This window comes from Plectropomus leopardus, chromosome 12, assembly GCF_008729295.1.
Source record: "Plectropomus leopardus isolate mb chromosome 12, YSFRI_Pleo_2.0, whole genome shotgun sequence".
In the NCBI taxonomy this organism is placed as follows: Eukaryota; Metazoa; Chordata; class Actinopteri; order Perciformes; family Serranidae; genus Plectropomus; species Plectropomus leopardus.
The window spans coordinates 22,187,750-22,210,364 of record NC_056474.1 but is presented as its reverse complement, the minus strand read 5'-3'; the positions used below and the strand labels follow the sequence as shown (position 1 = coordinate 22,210,364).

The window sequence follows — 22,615 nt, the reverse complement described above, 5'->3', positions numbered from 1 at the left end:
AAATCACCAACAAAAAACAGTTTTATGTATTTGCTTCATGGACTAATTGTATCGGGGCTGGTTTCCAGGTTGGGCAGAGTGGAACGAAACATCAAATACCCAAGAGGTTGATGAGGAAACGTAAGCATAGTCTCTCTCCTTTTGATAGCTTTTCATTTTAATTATCCAGAAAATAATATTTTGGCATTCTGCGGACATTTCTGGGGCATCATTAAATTATAGTTTGAATTCTATTTCCTTATCCAGGGAATCTATCAGATCTGAAGCAAGCACTCACACTATTACTAGCTACAGTAGCTACAGTGTTCATTGTCTCATGATTTCCAAGTGTTTTTTTTTAGCAAAAACTGTAATTAACTAGAATGAGCTTGCATTAATTGATGCTTTTTTATGGGTTAATCCATCGATCAGATTTCTGCTGCTAATAGTGTTGTGTATATTATTAAAAAGTTTTTAACTTTGTGGAACTTGCAGAAACCCTATGGTCCAGTGTTTATTATGTTTGTGGTTCAAATGAGGAATTATATATATATGTGTGTGTGTGTGTGTGTGTGTGTATATATATTTATATATCGTGTCTCTTTAGGGCGATGGAGCAGGCAGCTGACCGTGTCTACATGGCTGCCCGTCTGTTTGTGCGTCTTTTCAACCAACGGGGTGCATCCTTACAGCATCGCATCCTGGAGCTTTTGGCTCTGGCCGATGCTGCGGATGAATTCCACAAAAAAACTACAACAGCCGCTGTGGGTGGAGGGGTGGCCAGTGTCGCAGGCAGTGTGGCAACAATCACAGGGCTCATTTTGGCTCCTTTCACTTTTGGTGCCTCTATTATTGTCACAGCGGTGGGGATCAGCGTGGCGACCGCAGGTAGCATCACCTCAGCGACGGCCAATATCACAGATACAGTTCACTCCAACATGGATCGTAAGAAGCTGGAGAAGATGATCCAGGGCTACCAGGAGGAGATTAAAGACATCAGGGAGTGCTTGGAGTTTGTGCAGGTGAGGACATTTTTGAGTTTGTGCTTTAGAGCTTTTGCTTAATCTCACACAGACTTTGCAGATGTGTCACAAATCTCTCAGCAGTTACTGCTGAAGACACTCAGCAGGTCTAGTGGAGACACGGTGATGCAAAAATACTTAAACTAGATCAGAACTAGGTTCCTGAAAACATGTTTTTGCTTTGTAGATAAATCTACCAATGACTTTTAATTAGTGAGATTAAATGGCCATATCATGTCTTCAAATTTTTTAGATTTAGATAGCGGCCAGACCCATGTTTTTCTGTTGTGTCACATCAGTTGCAGTAAAAAAGGATTGCTTGACACTAGCCGCGTCCTGTCATCCCAGAGACAATACAAAATGTGTTTGAGATCAACAGAGATTTTCCTCGAGATGCTGTCAGCACAAAAGAATGCAGTAAACTCACTATTAACGTGTCAGAGGTCGCACCCCATTGTTTCCCTGATAATGCTTCATTGTGAACAACAAATCTGTGTTGAAATTAGCTGGAGGAGAGCTAAGTATTGGCTTTCCTTTATGAGACAATTCTTACTCTCCTTTTTTGTCTCTGTGTCTCTTTTAGGCCGGTATGGACACCCTTGAGGACTGGGACTTTGAGAAATACTCAGAGAGCGCTGCAAAAAAGGCTCTGAACCACAATCTCAAGCATGTGATGAAAGAGGGTGGCCGTGCTGGAAAAGCCCTGATGATCAACACCGACAAGCTCATCAGCATTGCACAGATTTTAGGCGCTGCCGGTGGCGTCGCCAAAGCTGCCAAGGCTATCAGCGTCACCACAGGCGTTATGTCGGCCCTCTTCCTCGCTCTGGATATTTTCTTTCTTGCCAAAGACTCCCACAAACTCCGCAAGGGCGCCAAAACTAAGTTCGCCACTAAGATCAGGGACGTATGTAAAGAACTTCAAGACGGCTTGCTGGAGCTGAACAAGGTGAAGACGCAGCTGCAGAAAACCATGGACGGCATTGAGGTGGAGGAGTACGAGGAGATCCAGGAGGTGGAGGAGGAAGTTGAGGACGATTTTGAGTCTGATCCAACTAAGCTGGCTGAGCTGGAGCAGGAGCTGGACCTCATGGAGGAGAAACTGGACAAGAAGGTCGAGGAAGAGAATAAACGGATTAAAGAGATGGAGAAGGAAAATATGAAAAGTAAGGAGAAAAAGGAAGAGAAAATGAAGGAAAAAGGAGAGCCAGAGGAAAAGAATGGCAAGAAGGTAACGGTCACAGAGGATGCAGAAGCAGAGGGAAAGAAAGAAAATAAGCAGGTAGAGGGTGAAGGAGAGAACAAGTTCCCTGATGAGGAAAAAGAGAAGAAAAATGAGAATTTCAAAGAGGTAAAAGAGGAAGTTTTAAAAGAACAATCTCAGAAAGGAAAAAAGCAGAACAAAGAAACTGAGAACCGCATTACTGCTGAGAAAGAAAAATGTGAGAGCAAGAGAGACCAGTCAAAAGAAGACAATGGTGCACATAAAAAGACAGAGGAGAAGGAGAAAGAGAGCGAAACTGACAAAATGGAAATTAAGAGCAGATCAGGCGATTTCAAACAAGAAGATTGGAGTGGGAAAGCGTATTCTGAATGGGTCAAGACAGAAAGTGAAAGAATTAAGAGCAGCAGAGAAGATGAAAGAGAGATGAAGACTGAATGGAGATCAATGAATAAAGAAAGAGAGGCAGAAAGCAGGAATACGAGGAGGCACAGCAGCAGGAGCGACAAAGATAGACCTCACGAGAGTGAAAGAGGCAGCAAACACGAAATAATAGAAACCGACAAGGAGAGAGGCAGCAGCAGGGATGGAAAACAAAGTGAGCGGAGGGAGAGCTGGAGGAGGACAGAGGAGGAGAGAGGAGTGAGGGACTGGAGAATTGAGATAGCAAAAGGTAGAGAAGAAAGGAGAGAAGGAAAGGAGTCAGAGAGAGGGACCAAAAGGGAAGATCATGGAAAAAGCGATGCGAGGAAGGAGTCGCATCGAAGTCACGAAGGGGTGACAAGAAGGGAACATTTGGAAAGAGAGTGGGAGCGCAGGTGGGAGGAGTCTGACTCAAAGAGGAGTCACCACAGGAGAGCTCCACATGATGACCACAGGGAGGGGGGAGATGAGAAACGAGGGAGCAGGATCGAGAGCGCACGGAGAAAGTTTGAGAGAGCAGGGGGTGAGGAGGAGGAGGAGAGGGGGAAGAGGAAAGAGGACCGTGAGAGGAGAGGGAGTGACAGAGAGAGGAGAGGGAGTGGCAGAGACCGAAGGCATGAACACAGCCACCGAGGATCTCGACCTCGCTCCAAGGCCATACTGGAAGACGGTTTGAATATTTAGTTTTAAAGAAGTTGTTCATGGCATTTTTAAACCTTTAACGCGTCATTGACGCGTTAAAGGTTAGATTTTCCTTGATTTTAACTGAAATTATGTTGCCAAGTCAAAGTGTCTACTGGGTGAAAGGTCAGTCAATCTGATTATTGATTAATTCAGGACAGGAGAGAACGAGGAAAACTGGTGATGCTCGTCAAGCCAAATCTGATATGAGGAAGTCTGTCTTCATACTCACTCTTTACAGAGCGTTGTGTTCAATTCCAATTTCCCAGATCCAGTCTTTCTGCTTTGACTGTTCTCATTCACTGAAACAAACACCACGTCCTGCTTTGATGACATAGTCCATGTCGGGGACACATCAGGACGCTGTAGCATATACATTACCAAAGACGTGGTCAAATGCCCCCCTGGCCACCTCGGCAAGTGGTTTGACTGATCAGATCAGATCAGATCAGAAAAAAGCTGGCGACTGCTTGGCTGATGAACTTGCAACAACAATAACTCTGAGCGTACACACGGGCATGTCAGTGTGCATGCACATCAGCGGCTGCCAGGAGGAGTAAAATCTGAACCCCTACCTTGTGAGTGATCATTGGTAATAGTGCTAACTGTTCCAGGTTCACTGCTCCTTGCTAAAAAGAAATGTTACTTGATTATGACCTCTTTCTTATTATTTTTCTGACATTGTACTGAAACAAAATTTCTGGAGGGCAATAAGCTGCATTATCCATTTCTGTCTTTTTGGATATTACCACTAGGAGTTGCCAAAGTCAGTCATTTTACACTCTACATCTGCCTTTTCTCTTTTTTACAACTAAAATTAACATGTAAAGCAAATTTCCTGCAAAATCAGCTGCTAGTAGTTTGTTAATGACTCATCTATTCATGTAGTGATAAACTTAGCACATTTAAAAATACATTTAAAACCTTAACGTGTTTCTGAAACACGGTGGTGTCTGTTACTTTTTATAGTTGTGGTGTTTCAGGGTAAAAAGACATTTTTTATCTATATTGTGCTTTGTTATATGTGTATTTTATTTTCTGGTGGACCTGTGATTTTATTTCACTAAAAAGCCCAATATGACAGGAGAAAAAAATATGCAGTTGTTATATTTCAGATAGTACAAAAACTTGTTTTTTTAACTCACCTGTAAGAATTCTCGCTCAGTGCACTTTAACCAGGCTTTGCCTTCTTCAGGTCAAGTTTAATGTCACTTAATGTTTCTGAAATATTGTGCAATGGTTCACTTTTCTGTTTTCATTACTGGTGTCTTCTTTTGTCTGAGATTTTATATGTTCACTCAATGTATTTTTATATGGGTAAATATTATTTTATATGGTGCTGGTTTCTTATTGAACAAATAAATTATTAGTTATTTGAATATGTTGCTGTTTTAGCTTTTTAATTAAGAGTGACACTCTATTTTGTCGTGTTGTTCTGCTCCTTACTCGATCGCACAAGGATGTTTTTTTCCTCTGAACTTTAAACCCAACCTTTTGATGAAATCAGTCAACATTTGTCTGTGGTGCTTTGGGCTATGATAGCTGATCACCACTGGGGTGTGACAGAGAACGTAACCAGGAGTTGATAGAAAGTCTGCAATCTTGCAGCATCATCTGGTACAGAGACTCCCAACCACAAATCCTCACAGGTTTATTGTTGCCTTATATCCACAAATGTGAAAGATTTCAAGGAGACTGGAGAATATGCGAGTAATGTGCATAAGAAACTACTGACAGCCATTCTAAAGAAATTGTTCCAAAGAAATTCTCGATCTTCGATCATTACCTATGCTGTGTGTAAAACATTTATTAGACATAACATATCTACATATCTTCTAAAAGAGCTTTTTCATATTTGTGGCTTTCTTAATTTACATTTAAAGTTTGGGTTTTTTTTGTCTTTTTTGGAATGCCTAAAATGCACAGATCAAGCTGCATACATCCTGATCAAAAGCAAGAGTAGTGACGAAGAGACAGTGACGGATTCTTCTTTTAGGCTACATTCCTCATTTCATTCATCCGTCCGAGTCAAAGTGCATTTTGAATCCCACTGCATTACTGGCAGTTAACTGGCGAAGAGAATAGCTTCAGATCAAAGATCTCGCCTTTAAATTGAGCTTATTGAAGATCATAAAAATGTCACATCGTCCTGTGACTCCACCCAGCACCACTGAGCATCATAGCCCAGCAAAGATGTCTCTCTGGTAGGTGCACTCTCTTCCTCTTCCATTGTATTGTTCTGAGAGGCTCTGATACTCTCCTGAGTTTGGCGCTCTGTCTGTGTCTCCCCTGACTCTGTAGAGAGAGACAAACTACCGTGATCTGCTTTCACTTCTCTTCTTGCCCTGTTAGATCTGAGGAGAGCTCTTCTGATGGCGTCTGCACCGGCTTTGATGTCTTGTAATGGAGCTGCATCCGAGTCCTGTGGATGTGACTTTTGTAATTTGGCACTAGCCAAACCGTCGTCAGGACGAGATGATGCCTGACCATGCCTGAAAGGACTGGGAGGTCTTTCTTCAGGACGCTCGGCGATCAGCATGTCAAGGTAACTCTTATGCTTTGAATTACCATCATCAGTGTGTGGTGGGTGATCGGCTGATCCATCAGCAAAGGTTTCAGTCAGATCCTCAGTTGGACTCTGGCTTTCTCTGTGGGAACAACAAGAGAAATACTTAGCCACATTTGTACCTGAGCCCTAAAAATGACTGCCCTAAATCTACATTCAGCTTGATCGAGCTATTAATAGAGCCCTCGTCCAGTCCAATGGAGATAACTTTTCTAGGATGTCTTGATCAATGATCACTGTCAACTGACTCTAACCTAATGCACAGATTTGTTTGATGGGGTGTCTGTGAGCCAGTCACAATGTTCCACATCATCTAAAGTGGACGGCAGTAGACAGAGGCCCCCCCTTTTTTTTTAACAAGCATAGCTTACCATGAGCCCAGGAGAAAGCACAAGGCACATTTCAGTCTAAAAATCATACAGGTAAAGGTCATAATTTGTTATTAAAGAGATTTAAAGTAAACATGAGATGTTATCTAACTTTTTATGGTCAAAAAAATCATTAAAGAAAATTGAAATATATTTAACTCAGGATTTTTTCAAAAATATCTCTTGATTGGAGTGGAAATGATTTGGGGAAATACTGTTTAAATAGGGAAATACTACGATACAATCATCTTATATTTGCCCGATATCAGTCAGAATTCTCAGCTTCTTACACTCTGTTTCCATATTCAGAGTCAGTCAACGCAAACAAAGTTGACTGGGTTGATTCGAAGGTCCAGACTCAGGCAAATCTTATAATGCATCCTATGGATTATGTTCACTGGATATAAAGAATTACTTGAGTCACTAATATGCATGTGCACCCAAGATTAGTGTCACCAATTCATTATCTGACCAACCGTCTCCCGTTGTGTTCCTGAGATATGATGCTGTGTAATGGACTGAAAAGTGTTTTGTTGAATGTTATGATGTCATTGTGAATTTAGCCTTTGACCTTTTGGATATAAAATGTCATCACCTTATCATTAGACATTTGTGTGAAAGTTTGTCATAGTTATCGTATGAGTTACAGCCAAAAACATGATTTGTCACCGTAACCTTGAACTTCTACCTTTGACCACCAAACTCTTATCAGTTCATCCTTGACTCAGGTTTGTGCAAATTTGAAGTCATTTCCTCAAGTTGTTTTTGAGATATTGTGTTCACAAGAATGAGATGGATAAAAGGTCACACTGACCTTGACTTTCAACCACTACGTCTAATCAGTTCATTGTTTAGGCCAAGTGGATGCCAAATTTGGAGAAATTCTCTGAGGCAATCTTGAGATATCACATTTTGGAGAACTGGACGAACGGACAAACCAAAAACATACTGCCTCTGGCCCCCGTTATTGGTGGTGAGGAGGCATTAAACTTACTTCGATTGTCATTGCTTCAAAAGTAGTAAGTTACATTGCTTTTTCTTTATTTACTTAGGTATTCAAGTTTTCCACGTTGGAAAATTTGAAATGTAAACTAAACTAAATTAAATCTGATACTGGTGTGTATAAACAATAAGTGCACATTTTCCATTTGAACATGTTCCTCAACCTGCCAAACTAATCACTGACTGTACCTGCAGGGGGACATGGAGGGCCCGTGCTCCTCAGCTGTCACCAGGCTGCTCAGGCTGCCTGTCAAACTGCTGCCATGGCTGGCTAAGGCTCCCCGCTCCTCCATCAGCCAACGCATGGCCTCGATCCCCTCGTGCACGGCCACCAGCTGACGCAGGATCTTCACATCAGCACAACGCAGCCACCTCTGCAAGAACAGTGAGGAGTTAGATGAGTGTGATGTGGAAACTGGTGTGTGTATGTGTGTGTTACAGGAAAAAAAAAACTTCTTTTCAACTTTTAACTTCTTGTAGCATATTTTTAGGCAATTTTCTTGTAACTTTCTTCTAAATTTTAGCTCATTTTTGGGCCATTTCTTGTTAAATTGTTTGTAGGCCTATTCCCATGTTTTTTTTAAGAAATCTAGCATATTTGCTCAAGTGTCAAAGGTTAAACCTCTAACAGGGGGCCGCAGATATAAACAAAACGCTTCCCCCACTAGTGAGGCCCCATGCACTCATTTGAGTAACAACAGAAACAAACAGGGGAGAGGCGCAAAATGATGCAGAAGAATGAGGTATGATCAGTGGTGAGGAGCAGAGAATGAGCAGAGGAATCCAGTCAGAATGTGTAAAATGAATGGAGGTGACTGAGAGAGAAGCAGGTGAGGGGTGTGGTGGAGAGACAGGTGACAGTGTCTGTCATGAGGAATAAAAAATGAGCAGGTGAAGTGGCTGAGAAAGGAACTCGGTGGTTTTGACATTTCTGCAGTTGAGAGAAAAGCATGTCATTAAAACAAACACAGCAGCGATTGCTGAAACAAGTTGTGCAAGTTGTGGCAGTGCCATAATACGGAAAGATGCATAGACGTGCAGACTAGCGCGCAAACAGCACAAACTCATGATGCGTCACTGCAAAACAGAACAGTTTGTCCATTTAGAAACATGGATAAACTTACAGTATATATGATATGATACATTTATCGCTAAGAAATTTTTTTTTACCATCTCTTGTTTTAAGTTGCGTATTTTCTCAGAAAAGCTATCGCTGGAGGCGGAGCCGCGGTCTCCGCTGTTGACCACATCAGACCTCCAGACGTCCTCGCAGTCCGCAGCATCCCTCATCCATATCAAAAGACTTTCCGGTGTTTTCCTGCCAACCTTGTTTTCCACTTCTTTAAGATCTGGGAAGGAGTCGTTGAGGATTTCCTCTGCCATCCCACCGCGCAATAATTACTCCGAGCTCTTCAATTGGTGGCTAATTTGGATGGAACTTGTGCGTAAAGCCACCTCAATCCACTGACAATTCAGACCCGCCCGCTCCAGAATCACGCAAACATAAATCTCCCACACCTTTCGACAAAAAGTCAAAAACGTTTCATTCCTGAACCGTCCACCATAAACCTCGATCACAAACGACAAAACTGCCACAGAGGCGCGGAATTAGCCATGAAAACGCTGGAAGTGTGAACGCGCATATCACCTGCCCCGCTGACTGCTGTCACTATTCACGCCACAGAGGTATTGATGGTATGCGGCCCAGAATGTAATGCTGGAAAGTGGAAATGTTCTTTGTGTAGTCCTCAAACAATGGCAGGAGTGTCATACCGGCTGTCACATGGAGAGGCTTCTGTAACAACTGCGTGCATCAGGCTGTTGGTGATGTAGTAGCAGCAGTGGAAAAAACACTACCAAGAGAAATTGTCAAGAAAAAGTCAACGTAGGCTATACTATTTCCAAAAAAGGCATAGTATTGTATGTCGAAAAACATCAAAGTAGATCAGCTTCTCTAACAAAAGTCACAGTATAGTCTATCGAAAAAAAAGTCATATTATAGTATGAATGAATGAATGAATGAATGAATGAATGAATGAATGAATCTTTATTTCCAACCTGTAAAAACAACACACACAAAAAATGCAAACAAGCCTTACAGCAATGAAAAAAACAAAAAGACACACACAAAAGGAAAAGGCCATTCCAAAACCTATTCATTTATCTCAATAACAAATAAAGCCACTTTGACTTAAATATTGCATGTTCAAAAGGGAGCAGGAAGAAGTACACACATATTTAATTCTACCCCTATATATACATTCACAGTCTACATAAACAACTTATATATACAGTATTAGTGTATAAGTGTTGTATACAACCCATTACAATATATACAGCTATCCTATTTTTTATGCTCAATGCAATACAATATAAGCAATATAAACACCCATACTAGCAAATAATACCAGCAGCAATAAATGATGGTAAGACCACCGTGTTGGAGTTAGAGTAAAATCACAGTATGCAGAAAAACAAACAAACAAAGTGATAGTATAGTATGTAGGAAATACAAAAAAGAAAAAAAAATATAGTCTAGTGTGCTCCAAAAAGTCACCGTATTCACTATATAACATATCAAAAAAACTTTGAAAAGTTTTTCAAAAGAAAACAAAATGAAGAAGAAGCCAATTCATAGCATCCGTAGAAAAATTCATATCGTAGTATGTCAAACCATAAGTCATAGTTTATTGTGACCAAAGATTTTTAGAGAAAAAGTCAGAGCACAGTTCAGTTTAAAGAAAAAAAAAAAAGTCGAAGATGTATTTCGAAAGAGATAGCTTGTACTACATTTTGGTCCAGGTACACTTATCTAAAAAACAAAATGAAAGTCATTGCATAGTGTGTTGGGAAAAAAAAAACTACTAAAAAAATACGGTGAAAAGTCATGGTATTGTATATTGTCGAAAACGGCATTAAAAAGTGATACTATAGTATGACCATCCATCCATCTATAGCACCGGATGTTGAGAAAATGGCCCTCAACACCAATAAATAGCACATCTAAAAATTGACCAAAACTGCCATACTAAAGAATGGCCAAAAATATCAAAATATGACATGCTCAAAAAACAGCTAAAAACAGTATTAAACCATGTAAAATAGCATGCCATAACCAGCCATAGCAGAGGATGTTTGAAAAAACACCATAAAATAGCCTATAAAAAAATGACCAAAAAAGCAATGTGAACGTATGGCAAAAATGTCAAACTATTAAATGCCCCAAAACAGCTGAAAACCACATAAAACCACATTGAATACCATGCCGACCCTACCATGGCATAGAAATTTGCAAAAATGGCCAAGACACACCATGAAATAGCATGTTGAAAAAATGACCGAAAAGGCAAGGCTATAGTATGGAAAAAATGTCAAAATATGACATGTCCCAAAAACAGCTGAAAACACTTCAAAACAGCATAAACTAGCGTGCAAAAACACGCCATAGCGTAGGATGTTGCAAATATGGCCAAAAACACCATGAAATTACACGTTGAAAAAATGACGGAAAAGGCAAGGCTATAGTATGTAAAAAACGGCGTAATATGACATGTCTCAAAAACAGCTGAAAACACTTCAAAACGACAAAAACTAGCGTGCCAAAACACGCCATAGCATAGAATGTCTTAAAAATGGCCAAAAACACCATGAAATTACACGTTGAAAAAATGACGGAAAAGGCAAGGCTATAGTATGGAAAAAATGTCAAAATATGACATGTCCCAAAAACAGCTGAAAACACTTCAAAACAGCATAAGCTAGCGTGCAAAAACACGCCATAGCATAGAATGTTGCAAAAATCGCTAAAAAAAACCCTTAAAATTACATATTGAAAAAATGACAGAAAAGATAAGGCTATAGTATGGAAAAAATGTCAAAATATGACATGTCCCAAAAACAGCTGAAAACACTTCAAAACAGCATAAACTAGCGTGCCAAAACACGCTATAGCATAGGATGTTGCAAAAATGGCCAAAAACACCATGAAATTACATATTGAAAAAATGACAGAAAAGGCAAGGCTATAGTATGGAAAAAACGTCAAAATATGACTCCTTTTTTTGGAGGTAGAAGACATTTTACAGATATGCATTCGTACATATAAAGAGGATAATACAAAGGAAGGTGTCTGGACCTAGATCATCTGTTATTATCGGCTTCCCTCTCACTATGTGCATCTATCCTCCATTTTTTCTCTTTTTTTAAAAAAGTCTCAATAGAGTTTTTGCTCAATAACTGTGTTTTAAGTGTGTTACAGTTTTCTGCTTGAATATGTAGAGAGACAGTTAAGCAGGTTCTTACTTTCAGAAGACTGTTATGACTCTTTATATTCAGAATTTTTTTAACTATAGTGCTTTCATATAAACTCTCCCAGAGCCTTTTTTTTTCATTCATCACAATTTAAAGTCTTTTAGGTGAGCAAGAACTCATCCCATTGAAGTAAACCCCGAAGCTAAAAAACTTTTTCAGCGTATTCGCCAGGCGAGCCACTCCATAGGTATGAATACGTGCCATTTCTGGTCTGTGGTCTTGTTATAATTAATCTGTTCAGTAGACGCACGTTTCTGTCTGTGCAGTGATATGGCTGGCATGTGTAGCCTGGTAGAGGGAAAGAAGTCCTCACATGTAACTGCTCACAACAAGGTCTGTGGATTATCTTGAGTAGCCGGGTCAAGGTTTCCTGGAAGAGACATTTCTGTTGACTTTTTCAAACAATTTTTTTGGGCGCTTTGAGCTCCACAAGCTGAATGCATTCTCATTCCATTACGCTGAAGAGAAGGCAGGCATCTCTGTTCTCTACAGCTGATATCTACAACACTTTGCAACTCAGACCAAGCCCATCTAGATTGATAAATAGTACTACAGGTAAGAGGAAAATTATGTATTCTTGATTTTGGGGTGAACTGCCCCTTTAAGACATTAATATTTCTTAAGATAAATAGATTTGAAAGTGTCCCTGTATTGTTCTGGCTGTCGACAATGATTTAAACTTTTTAAATTGATTCCCTTTGACTTCTAATGGACACAATATGTAGCACTGACATTCTCTCCATGCTCTCTGTATTTTGTAGGATGCAGTGTCAAAGTTTCTAAGAGAGAGTGGTCATCTGCTCACTGACTTCTGGTCATAACGTATAGCTTCCTCCGATGTGATCTGTGTTCACATCGGAGGAAGCTGGAGGAAGCTGTACAAAACAACACAAAACAACTTGATTCAAAAATCCTGGTTACCCTGGAAAGACCAGTAGATGGCAGTAGACATTCAACATTTCTCAATTCTCAATCAAGTCTGATTTTTGCACCTTTGGGATTTCACTCATTAGCTCTCTTTTCCTAAAAGTACAGATCTGGTTTCACCAATGAGGCTGTGTAACCACAGCAAGCCTGAAAACTGAGCCTAAGTCAACACTCTGAGGTCATCCCATCTACTTCGCAATCGTAAAGAATATGTTTTCTGTAATTTTATACGAGAGTCTCAGCCATTAATTTTCCATGTTTCCAGACAAATATGTTTGACTGCTGCAAACACATTCCATGATTTCATCAGAGAGGCATAATACTGACAGCAAATATGTCATACTTGACAAAACATACTTGTAATTTCCTTGGAATGAAAAAGCGAGTGGGAAGTTGGAATGACAACTGGTTAAAATTTGGTTACATCGAACCCAGGGGGCAGCTGTAAAACATTACCCACGCATAAGCAAGTGTTTTCAGGGCAGTTTGCAGTGACCCTGAGGTCAGCGTTACATGAGGTAGAGGGCAAGCATAAAAATGTTACACACAGAAAGAGTTATGTTTTTTACGAGTCGGAGCCTCTTACTTCCAGTTTTAGGGAAATCATAAACTTACACAAACATTAAAAAATGGTCAAAGTGTGTGTGTCATTGAAAGGCCAGCATTATGAGCAGATAGGATTTTATAGCACCTGTCAGAGCAATCAAGTGTGATTTACGATGAATCATAAAGAGGATGTGGGGGTTTATTAGGGGAGTTGCCCTAAATCTTTTGCCAAACCACCTGAAACATGAAGAGTAGAACATGAAACTACTCAATCATGTGACTTTGACCTGAAGTCTCTCACACATTGAGAACATGTTGATGGGAATAAAGGAATAGATATTTTACCATCTTCGTGGTGTTGGCTTACTCTCTAGTGAATATGCTTGAAGTGTGGCATGCGTCTGTTTGCATGCAGTGAGTCAAGGGTCAGAAAAACAGCATAACAACTGAGGCCACTGGGCCAGGAAATCCTCCAGGTTCCCATGGTCTGTGGAAAGACCCTCACATGCAAACAAAGCCAATCAGGGTGGGGGGGGGACCTCTGGACTTAACAGCACAATTAGGTCAGAAAACATTCAACGGTTCATATAAGATTCCCAAGAAAAACAAGCTCTCAAGTGTGGAAGTCCTCACATGTCAAATGTACAGTAAACAAGAAACTTGAGGGCTGTAGAGGTGCTGGTATGTGGATTTTGTTGCCTTTAGACTAGTCTCGCATAGCCAGACGTATCTCGCACTGTGCCAGGGCCAGAGAAAGGTCTGGTTGAACCCATAATAGTTCGGCTCTGTACGAACAATCTGGGATGTTTGTATTTCTTTAAAGGAGCAATGTGCAGGATCTAGCGATTACAGACTGAAACCTTTCAAGACTTCTGCCAGCTTCCTTCAGTGCTCATCATTCAGGAGGTTTTTATCAGGAGCCGAATTACCCGCAGAGGTTTCTTTCTCTATTAAACAAACAGACCCAATGATTTAAACTTCTCACAGTCCAGCATTTTGTACAATTCCCCTGGTTTCACAACGGTAACACAAAAAGCATGTTACGCTCTCTAAAAGATAGCTAACTACAGGCTTTATACCCACAATGTACATCTGTGAAGCAGACTACCTTTGGTCAGAGCCAGGTTAGCTGTTTCCCCCGCAGTCTTTATGCTAAGCTAAGTTAGCCAGCTGCTAGCTTTAGCTTCCTATTTACTGTACAGATACAAACATGGCATTAATCTTCTTATTTGACTCCCTGTAAGAAAGCGCTCAAGTATATTTCCCAAATTGTCAAACTCTCCTTTTAAGGCTCTAAATGCCATATTTAAGAATCATGAAAAAAAGGCCTGAGATTAAAAGAGAAACAGTTAGTTAATAACTCCTGCTGCTTGAGAATTTTTAGTTAGTTGATCATGCTGCTCTGTGGCATCTGTTTCCATTTAGGAACCTACAGAGAGATTAAATGAGTGTGGAAAAGTAATGGATCTCATATGTACGGAGAGAGGCCCATTTACATCCTGTAATTGTGTTTACTCAAACCATGACATAAAGCACAGATCCTGGAGCTGAGACGACACATAAATACAATGTTTACAGTGCGTGAGAGCAATACCAAGATGTCAATTAATTTCCACTGAAAGGCTTGTAACACCGACATCCAAAGTGCATATTGCAATGTCAGATTGTGGCAAAATAGCAACAGAGACGCACGTTGTGTGAATGCACAAACAAATAGATCACGCCGTCTGTCTGCAGGGTCATCAATAGATTCCTGCTGCATCAATCTTTGTTGTTTAAACAGATGGCAGCAGCACCAAAGAGCTTGTGCTGTGCCTGATCGAACGCTTGATAGGAAAGCCCAGAGGAGCCCGTGTCAGAGGCCACAGGGGCCAGTAGATTCTAAGCACATTAACATTCCTGAATAAATAACCCCAGGGAATGTTATTGTGGAGACGTTAAACAGGATTTTCCTCCCAGAGCCCAGGAGAACAGCCAGGCATCACTCTGGCATCTCCATCGCCTCAGGTTAGGAGGAGCTAAAGCATCCAGTGCCAAAAAGAAGAGCTTTTTAAACTCATACTTAGAAAAAAAATGCAGCAAATTGCACCACATGTGAGGATTCTGGTGATTCAGGTTTAATTTGCTTCCTGGTACAACCTCAACTCACAACCTTTTCTTCTTTATTGTTCATCTTTGTGTGTACATCCAAACATCTTTGACTGAATTGTATGCCTGAAGATATTCTTAAATTATAATTTATAAAACAAAAACAGGAACATTTCTACACCCAATCTGAGAATGTAAACCTGTAAACCCATTTTGGGAAATAGTTGTGGATCACATAGGGAAGTGGTTGGTAGGACAGTACCTAAATCACCAAGGTTTTGCCTTATGGAGGACTGAACAAAGGCACCAAATGTATCAAAACATGACTTTGTTGAGATAAATGTAGGGGTTGTCCCAGCTGTTCAAGTGATCCTCAGATTTTGGAAAAATACATCCCTTCCTCATTTTGACAAATGAAGGAAAGCTGTGTTTTTCTTTTATGTATGCCTGTAGGTATGTCAAGTTCCAATAACAATATTGTCAATTTGTTCATGTTTGACTAAATAAATAAATAAATAAAACTTTTAATTATCAACAGTCATGGATGACATACTTTACTATGACATTTTTCTGCGATGTTGGACCACATACCATAATATGACATTTTCTGTGCGATTTTGGACGGCATACTATAGCATGACTTTTATTATGCTGTTTTGGACAACATACGACTATTGCATGTGATTTTGGGCAACATACTATAATATGACTTTTTTCTATTGTTTTGAATTCAGATATTGCGCTCACAAGAGTGGGACATATGCAAGTTCACAGTGACCTTGACCTTTGACCACCAAAATCTAATCACTTTATTCTTGAGTCCAAGGGGATATTTGTGCTTAATTTGAAGACATTCTCTCAGTGTTCTTGAGATATTGTGTTTACAAGAATGAGACAGATGAGGTCTTATTGACCAATAAACTGAATCAGTTCATTCTATTATTCAAGTGGCAATTATGCCAAATTTGAAAAAAATTTCTCAAGGTTTTCTTGAGATATCGCGTTCACCAGAACGGGACAGACGGACGGTTCGACGGCCAGACAGATGGATAGGATGGACGGATGGAAACATAATGCCTCTGGCCCTGGCTGTCACCGATGTGGAGCCAAAAAAAGAAAAAAACCTACATGAAACTTCTCACAACAAGGTCTGTTTATCATCTTGAGTAACCGTGTCTCTGGGAAGAGACATTGCTGTTGAGGTCTTTAAATGTATTTTGGAAAAAAAAAAGTGAGTCAACAACTGTTGCCAAATACGTCGCCAACTCAGCATTTAGAGTGTGATTTAGAATGGCATTCACCACCACGTCAACAATGATGAAAGTTAATATGACCAGTCAAAAAAAGGTGTTGAGTTTGCCTTCAAAAACATTTGACTTGTCAAATGTCATTGTCCTGCAGAACAACAACACTAATGGATATGACTAAGCAACCACTCTGTTCTACAGTTTTCCAGTCTTACAAAAACAGGCTTGTTGGATCTGACTCTTCTCTCTAATCACCATTAAACAGCCTGTCAAAAAGCTGACTACTGGATCCAAACGGAATGCTACACAATGAAACCCCCTGCGATTTCATAGACCCACTTCTACACAAAAAGGCTGTTATTGCCAAATCCTTGACGATCTCTCCCCCTCACACTCTCTGTGCATGTTGTTGTGTTAGAGATTCCTAAGAGGAGGATAGCTCTGGATCAACCTGTAGCTCTGTTATATTGCAGCTTGGAGAAAGCTAGATAGGAGCAGAGTCCACCCTTTTCCTCCCTCGGTGAATCACACATTCCTAATGTTGGAGATCAGCACTGACGATAGACTACGGCTCCAGACACATTGATGACCGCGTGAAATATAGCATTGTTGATTGGGTGATTTTTCTCTGTAAGGCCCAGTAAGTGATCATTCTCTTGAGACGTGTATTCATTGCCTGAAAGGTCACAGCCAAGCGCCCGCCGAGTGACGTGAGAAAGAAAGTGAACAAGGTCAAAAGCCTCTGGCCAGGTGCCAAGTGAAATACAGGTTTCAGTGAGAATGAGTGCCGTACCTGAGATTTAAAGTTAATCACACGGGAAAAGTTATACCCCGTCTTACTACTTGCTCCTTTTTTTCTCCATTTTTCTGTCCTGTCTTATGCTTCCCCCTGTGTCGTTTCTCTGGTTACTAACTGAAAACACATGAGGCCCTATAGAGGGGTACTGGGATTTCGTTCACTTCCGTTACGTTTTACGTATGAAGCATTTACATTTAACTGACGCTTTAAATTTTTATCTCTCAATTACCTCATCAGTCGAAGGCCTGATGAAACACAAACCCTCCTGGACACAATGACGTGTTGCCTCATTGGTGATAGCACCTGGCATGACCAGCCTCCATCCACCTCCTTGTCTCAGATACGAAACAACATGTGGCATAAGAAGATAGAGGGCCTCGCTGGTGAGATGTTGCTTTGCTGTCAGCAAATGGCTGTCGGTGCCAGGTGAGCATATGGAGAGCATCAAAGCACGCTGCTCGCGATGTTTGATGAAGTCAATGTTTGTGTTCTGTCAGCAGTATATTCTTCTTGGCTCCTTTCCCATGGGGCTCCTTCAGACACATATGGAGGTAATTTGTTCAAATTCTTCAGCAGAGAAAGAAATAAGAAGGGGGAAAATGGCCTTGGGATTTGGGGTTGGAAATCAGTTTGAGAGGTTGCAAGAGTTGGGGTGTATATTTGTGGGGGTACAGGGGACAGGGGGTTCTGTGAGAAATGGCTTTTAAAGAAATTGAAGTAAAATGCTTGTGTGCATTTAGAGATTTTATGGAAGTCGCTATATGACTGTGAATACAAAACAACAGTCGAAAGCCCCACATGCAGAGCATTCATTTGTCATTAGTCCCCAAAAAACCAACACAGTCTCTTTTGCTTTTTTTTTCTTGCTTTTGGGTGAGCTAACACTGTAAACTTGCATGTCAATAGAAAACGAAATAGTGGAAAAAACACTGTTTTACAAGAATGCTCAGGACTTAAACTACATCAGCACAGAAAGAGAAGCACTCTGGTTTCATTTAAAGGCATTTCAGGGACAGATGCTAATATTTTTTAGCACTGGCCCAAATGGCCACCAAGCCCCCAAATTTACATTTTTGATGGCCCAAATGTAAACTATTTAAAAACAACAGTCCAAAGAACACAGCCTTCTTTAGCTAGGATACCTCAATCAATAAAAAGACATACACAAACTGAAAATATCTTTGTGAACATATGGTGTATTCTCTAGGTTTCCGACGAATTAATTTATTTGTGGTGGCACTCCAAAATGAAAACATTTGCCGCCACATATTGATTTTTCTACTTCAGGAGCTGGACCATTCATCAGGCGCTCTGTTGTATATCTATTGTTAGGTTACTCATATTCTCACAGCACAAAGTGTACTAGTGGGCACAGATGGAGCAGCATAACCTCAGACGCAATGAAAGTAAAACTCAACTGTTCACTGTGTTGGATCTAAAAGTTTGCTTTCACTCATTAATATCTGCTCCTCTCATCCATCTATCTAATATGATTAGGTATGATCAAATTGAACCACCAATTATTTAACCACAGATTTAGATCTAAGAATATGTGCTCTTTTAGCACATTCAAGCACAACAATGGACATTGGATACATTGAAATAAAGGGAAAACCATGACCTGATGGGGAAAGCAGACAAAATGTCATGGCAGTCATGAGGAAGAACATGAATATCCATAGCAAAGTTTCCTAGATGTTGTTTCTGGTTGTTTTGACTAATCAATAGACTGGCCGCCATCATCATCCTTAGGCTGCATCGCCGGCAATCAAAGATGCCACGAAGAAGGAATGGTTTTGATCTTTGGCTCTGCATCCATGGTGCGACTTGCATGGCAAACACTTCAAGGGATGTCATCAACAGCAAATGGATAACTGAAATGTTGATGTTGAGCTGGAAAGGCTCCTGGATAGGGTTACACTGTCAGCAAAATGTTGCAGCATCAAGATCCAAACACTAATCACACTTCACTTTCTGTGTACATTAGACCATTTCAGGCTCAGACTCCCGGTCAGTGTAGCCCTGTCTCGATATCAGCTGTAAGAACGGTTGTGATGGCAGAGATTTGGCCTCCCTCTTGATGTTTACATTCTCCAGACACAGGGGAGGATGAGGAGAGAGGGAAAAAGAGAGAGAGAGAATTACTTACAGCTGCAGCACTGCAACCCAACGTCTGAGGGCTTCTGGGCACGGACACAACATATTATGGGTAACATTAGGGTTTAGAGTACTTTTTATGAGGGGTGTTTGCGTGTACTGTGAGTGGATGAGTGAGGGGCAGATAAAGGAGACTTACATAACATGTTTAAGGCCTGCTGTCTTCGCCTCACTTTTGTTTTAGTCCACTAAAACAGAAATTTGCAAATGATGAATGTCCTTGTAAACAACTAGTGAACATGTACAAATGGAGTAGAGGGATTAAAGATGTGGTGCATTTCCATGTGTTTTAAGTTTTTCAGGCTGATAGAGATAGTCCTGGAAATTGATTGTGTGCCATGAGCCAAGTGAAGAAAATCTCTCAGAAAGTCCAAAAGCTTGGCATGGCTCAAAAGCCAAGGTCTCCTGGGGAGCCAGCCATCATCATGGTGTTCTGTGAATAAGAAAAACAAGCCCAGTGGAGCCGTAATGAGGTCACTTATCAGCCGGGGCATTTGGAGGGTGTGCCTCGCTTCCTCTCAGCATCCCTCCATCTGTCAGGGAGAGGACAAATGACCTCAGCGACTACTGCCAATAATGTCATGTGGCGTCAGACTCCATGACAGGCTTCAAGTTGACTGAAGGAGCAGACAGGCCAAACTTTCTGAAGTACAGCACTTCTAGAAGAATACACAAGGCCAGATTGCTTGCCTTAGCTTCTAACGCGGGGTTAACATTGCACAAGAATCAAGCCAATTCGGGCTTGATTTCACGCTCCCGAAAATGGTCAGCAGAGCCAAGATTTTTTGATGGCTCTAAAGGCCATCTTGCTAGATTTTCTTGTGGTGTGATGTAAAGAGTGTTTCTTTTTACATCTGACAGTCTGGTCTGAAGTCCATCCGGGCTGGACAGATTTCAACTTGCAACTATTAACACTCAGCAAACATTGAGACGTTTAGTGGCTGTTGTTTGAACATCCAACCAAGGCTTCATGTTATGGTTCAAAAAAAGTTACAAAAAGAAACATCCCCGACATTACCTGGCCATTAGATGGTAATTCTAGTGCTGTGTACCAGGTTGTAAACAAGTTTACTTCTGCTGCATTGTCGGGCATTTTAGCAAGAGGGTCTATTTTGGAGCCAGCCTCAAGTGGCCGTTTGATGAACTGCAGTTTTTGGCACTTAAACATTGGCTTCAGTTTCTAGCCTTGAAGGTTGTTGCCTCAGTAATATCAGTCTTTAGATGTAGACTGGACATCACAGTTTGTTTTACACAAATAAATTGTGAATAAGATGTTGTAATAAAACAAACAAAAAAAAAACCCAACGATAAATCAAGAAAGTAGCAATTATATGATCAATATTTCATGGTTTGTAAGACAGGGTTGGACTGGACTATTATTGGATGTGGAAACAATGTCACCATCTGGCTGTCTGCCTCATAACCATGTGGCAGTTTTAGGCATCCTCGGGGATCATTTTTGGCCAGGGAGTGTTGGGGCAGGGTCTTGTCCATTCCTATGAAAGTTGGTCAGAGGCGGATGAAAAAAAGTTCTACTTTCTTGTGTAAAAATACACATATTTTCTGCTGTGCTTACACATTACTGGGCACATAGAGCAGGCACACTAGCATTTTTTGTCAGCTTAGTGAACTTTCGTTTTAGCACTCCACTAACTTGAACGGTGATAAAATTATTTAATCACACAATGCTTCTAGCCTTTTAAAATGTTATAGGACCAAATGGATCAAATTCTGATAGTGAAAGAAGTCATTTTGTGGATGTTGTAATGCTAAAAAAAACAACTGCCCATTGATTTATAGCAGTCTCTTTCACAATGTAAGTCTATGGTAACATTTTTTTGGATCCCATGACACCACGTGATGGACATGGAAGTAATAAATCCACACTTCGGCCACTATGCCAAATTAGTTTCAAAGCCCAGGGCTGTTCCTGGAGGCTTGGTCAGGACTCTGGTGGTTTGAGCATGGAATCTGTTAGTGTGTGGTCCACTGTTTTGGCCAAATTGTTGCTCGCCACACACTATAGGAACAAAAAAATTAGATATATTATATGGTTATGTTTCGTGATGTATAGGATCTCTCATGCTTAAAACATCTGTTTATTGTGGGCCAGTCTTTGCTCCCTCTGCCTGAGGTCAGTTGAGGGGGGATTGTATGTTTGTTTGTTTTTTGCCAAATTAAAGCACCATGAGAACAGCTTAAAACTGTTCTCGCTGTAAAAACCGATTCAAAGACGCACATATGCAGTTTAATGTGTTTGAGTGATGAGAAAATACATCTGTTTAGTAGTTTAAGCGATAACAGTTGCAACAATGTGAGTGGGGAAATGGATGGTGGTTAAATTGTGTGTGTGCGCGTGTGTGTGTATGTGTGTGTGTGTTTAGGGAGTAAACAAGAAAGAAAATAAGTCATCACTTCAGAGCAACCACATAAGTGCTACAGAGTTCATGAGAAGAATGTGTAAATCACTGAGGGTAATTACTTGACAAATAATGGGGGTTAAACTGCGGTGGGAAAACACAACAACAGTTTTTTCCTCCGAACCACATGAGAAGGATTCCATTATTAGAATGTTAAGCACTGCTGATCAAGAAAGCCTCTTTGAACCCCGAGAAGAAAAATGGGTCCAGCTAAAAACGTGGAAAAAAAATCTTGGCCTGTGCCATTCGTTGGTCTAGTGAATACTAAAAATATACTCAGCATGCTGCCCCTATCACTTCCAATTACAACTGAAGATATCTTTGAGAAAATCTCTCACCACTGATGGTTTAATGGAGTGGGTCAGGACTGGTTCACAAAGATAAACATTATGTCAAGCATTTGGCACTGGATGCAGACATTTGTTGAACAGAGAGAGCAACACTCATGGACTTAAAGGCACTGCCATGTTTGGAAGCAGAGGAGTCTTTACACCTTCATTAGATCTGTTAATCAAACACGCTCCATGTTTGGATTAGCAAGAAGAAGAGGCAGCAAGAGATGGAAACTCAGAAGAAGGTCGATATTAGTAAAAGGGCTGAAAACACATCTTCCAAAAGGAACACACACCCTGTATGGGTGTAGTCTTGTACCCAGTAGAAAAAGTGGAAAAAGTCATTTAATGGTAGTCATAACACCAGAAAACTGCTACACAACAGTGACTTTGTTTACATGCACAAAAACAAACAAAAAAAGGCTACCCCTGCTAAGCTGTTTACATTGCTAACGAAAATCAATATTCCTGTTTAGATACATACTCTGATTAACATGCCCTTACATTTCTGTCATAACATGGAGA

The 22,615-nt window shown here is 40.6% G+C and overlaps 2 protein-coding genes across 10 annotated transcripts in view; one reads left to right on the top strand and one right to left on the bottom strand.

The window, feature by feature from the left end:
* The window catches only part of LOC121951372, a 29,032-nt gene extending 24,338 nt beyond the window's left edge, over nucleotides 1–4,694 (top strand). For all 9 annotated transcript variants that reach the window (XM_042497665.1, XM_042497668.1, XM_042497666.1 and 6 more), the window contains 3 exons: nucleotides 69–120; nucleotides 587–1,001; nucleotides 1,585–4,694. In XM_042497665.1, the coding sequence (XP_042353599.1) occupies nucleotides 69–120; nucleotides 587–1,001; nucleotides 1,585–3,330 (2,213 nt within the window). In that variant the 3' untranslated portion in view covers nucleotides 3,331–4,694. The remainder of the gene's footprint in view (nucleotides 1–68; nucleotides 121–586; nucleotides 1,002–1,584) is intronic.
* Nucleotides 4,695–5,455: 761 nt separating this feature from the next.
* Nucleotides 5,456–8,907, bottom strand: LOC121950952 (leucine rich adaptor protein 1-like). The gene is made up of 3 exons (XM_042497093.1): nucleotides 8,434–8,907; nucleotides 7,453–7,637; nucleotides 5,456–5,975 (listed from the first exon to the last, which is right to left on the bottom strand). The coding sequence occupies exons 1-3, from the start codon at nucleotides 8,644–8,646 to the stop codon at nucleotides 5,456–5,458; spliced, it is 918 nt and encodes a 305-aa protein (XP_042353027.1). The 5' UTR covers nucleotides 8,647–8,907.
* Between the last annotated feature and the right edge of the window lie 13,708 nt (nucleotides 8,908–22,615).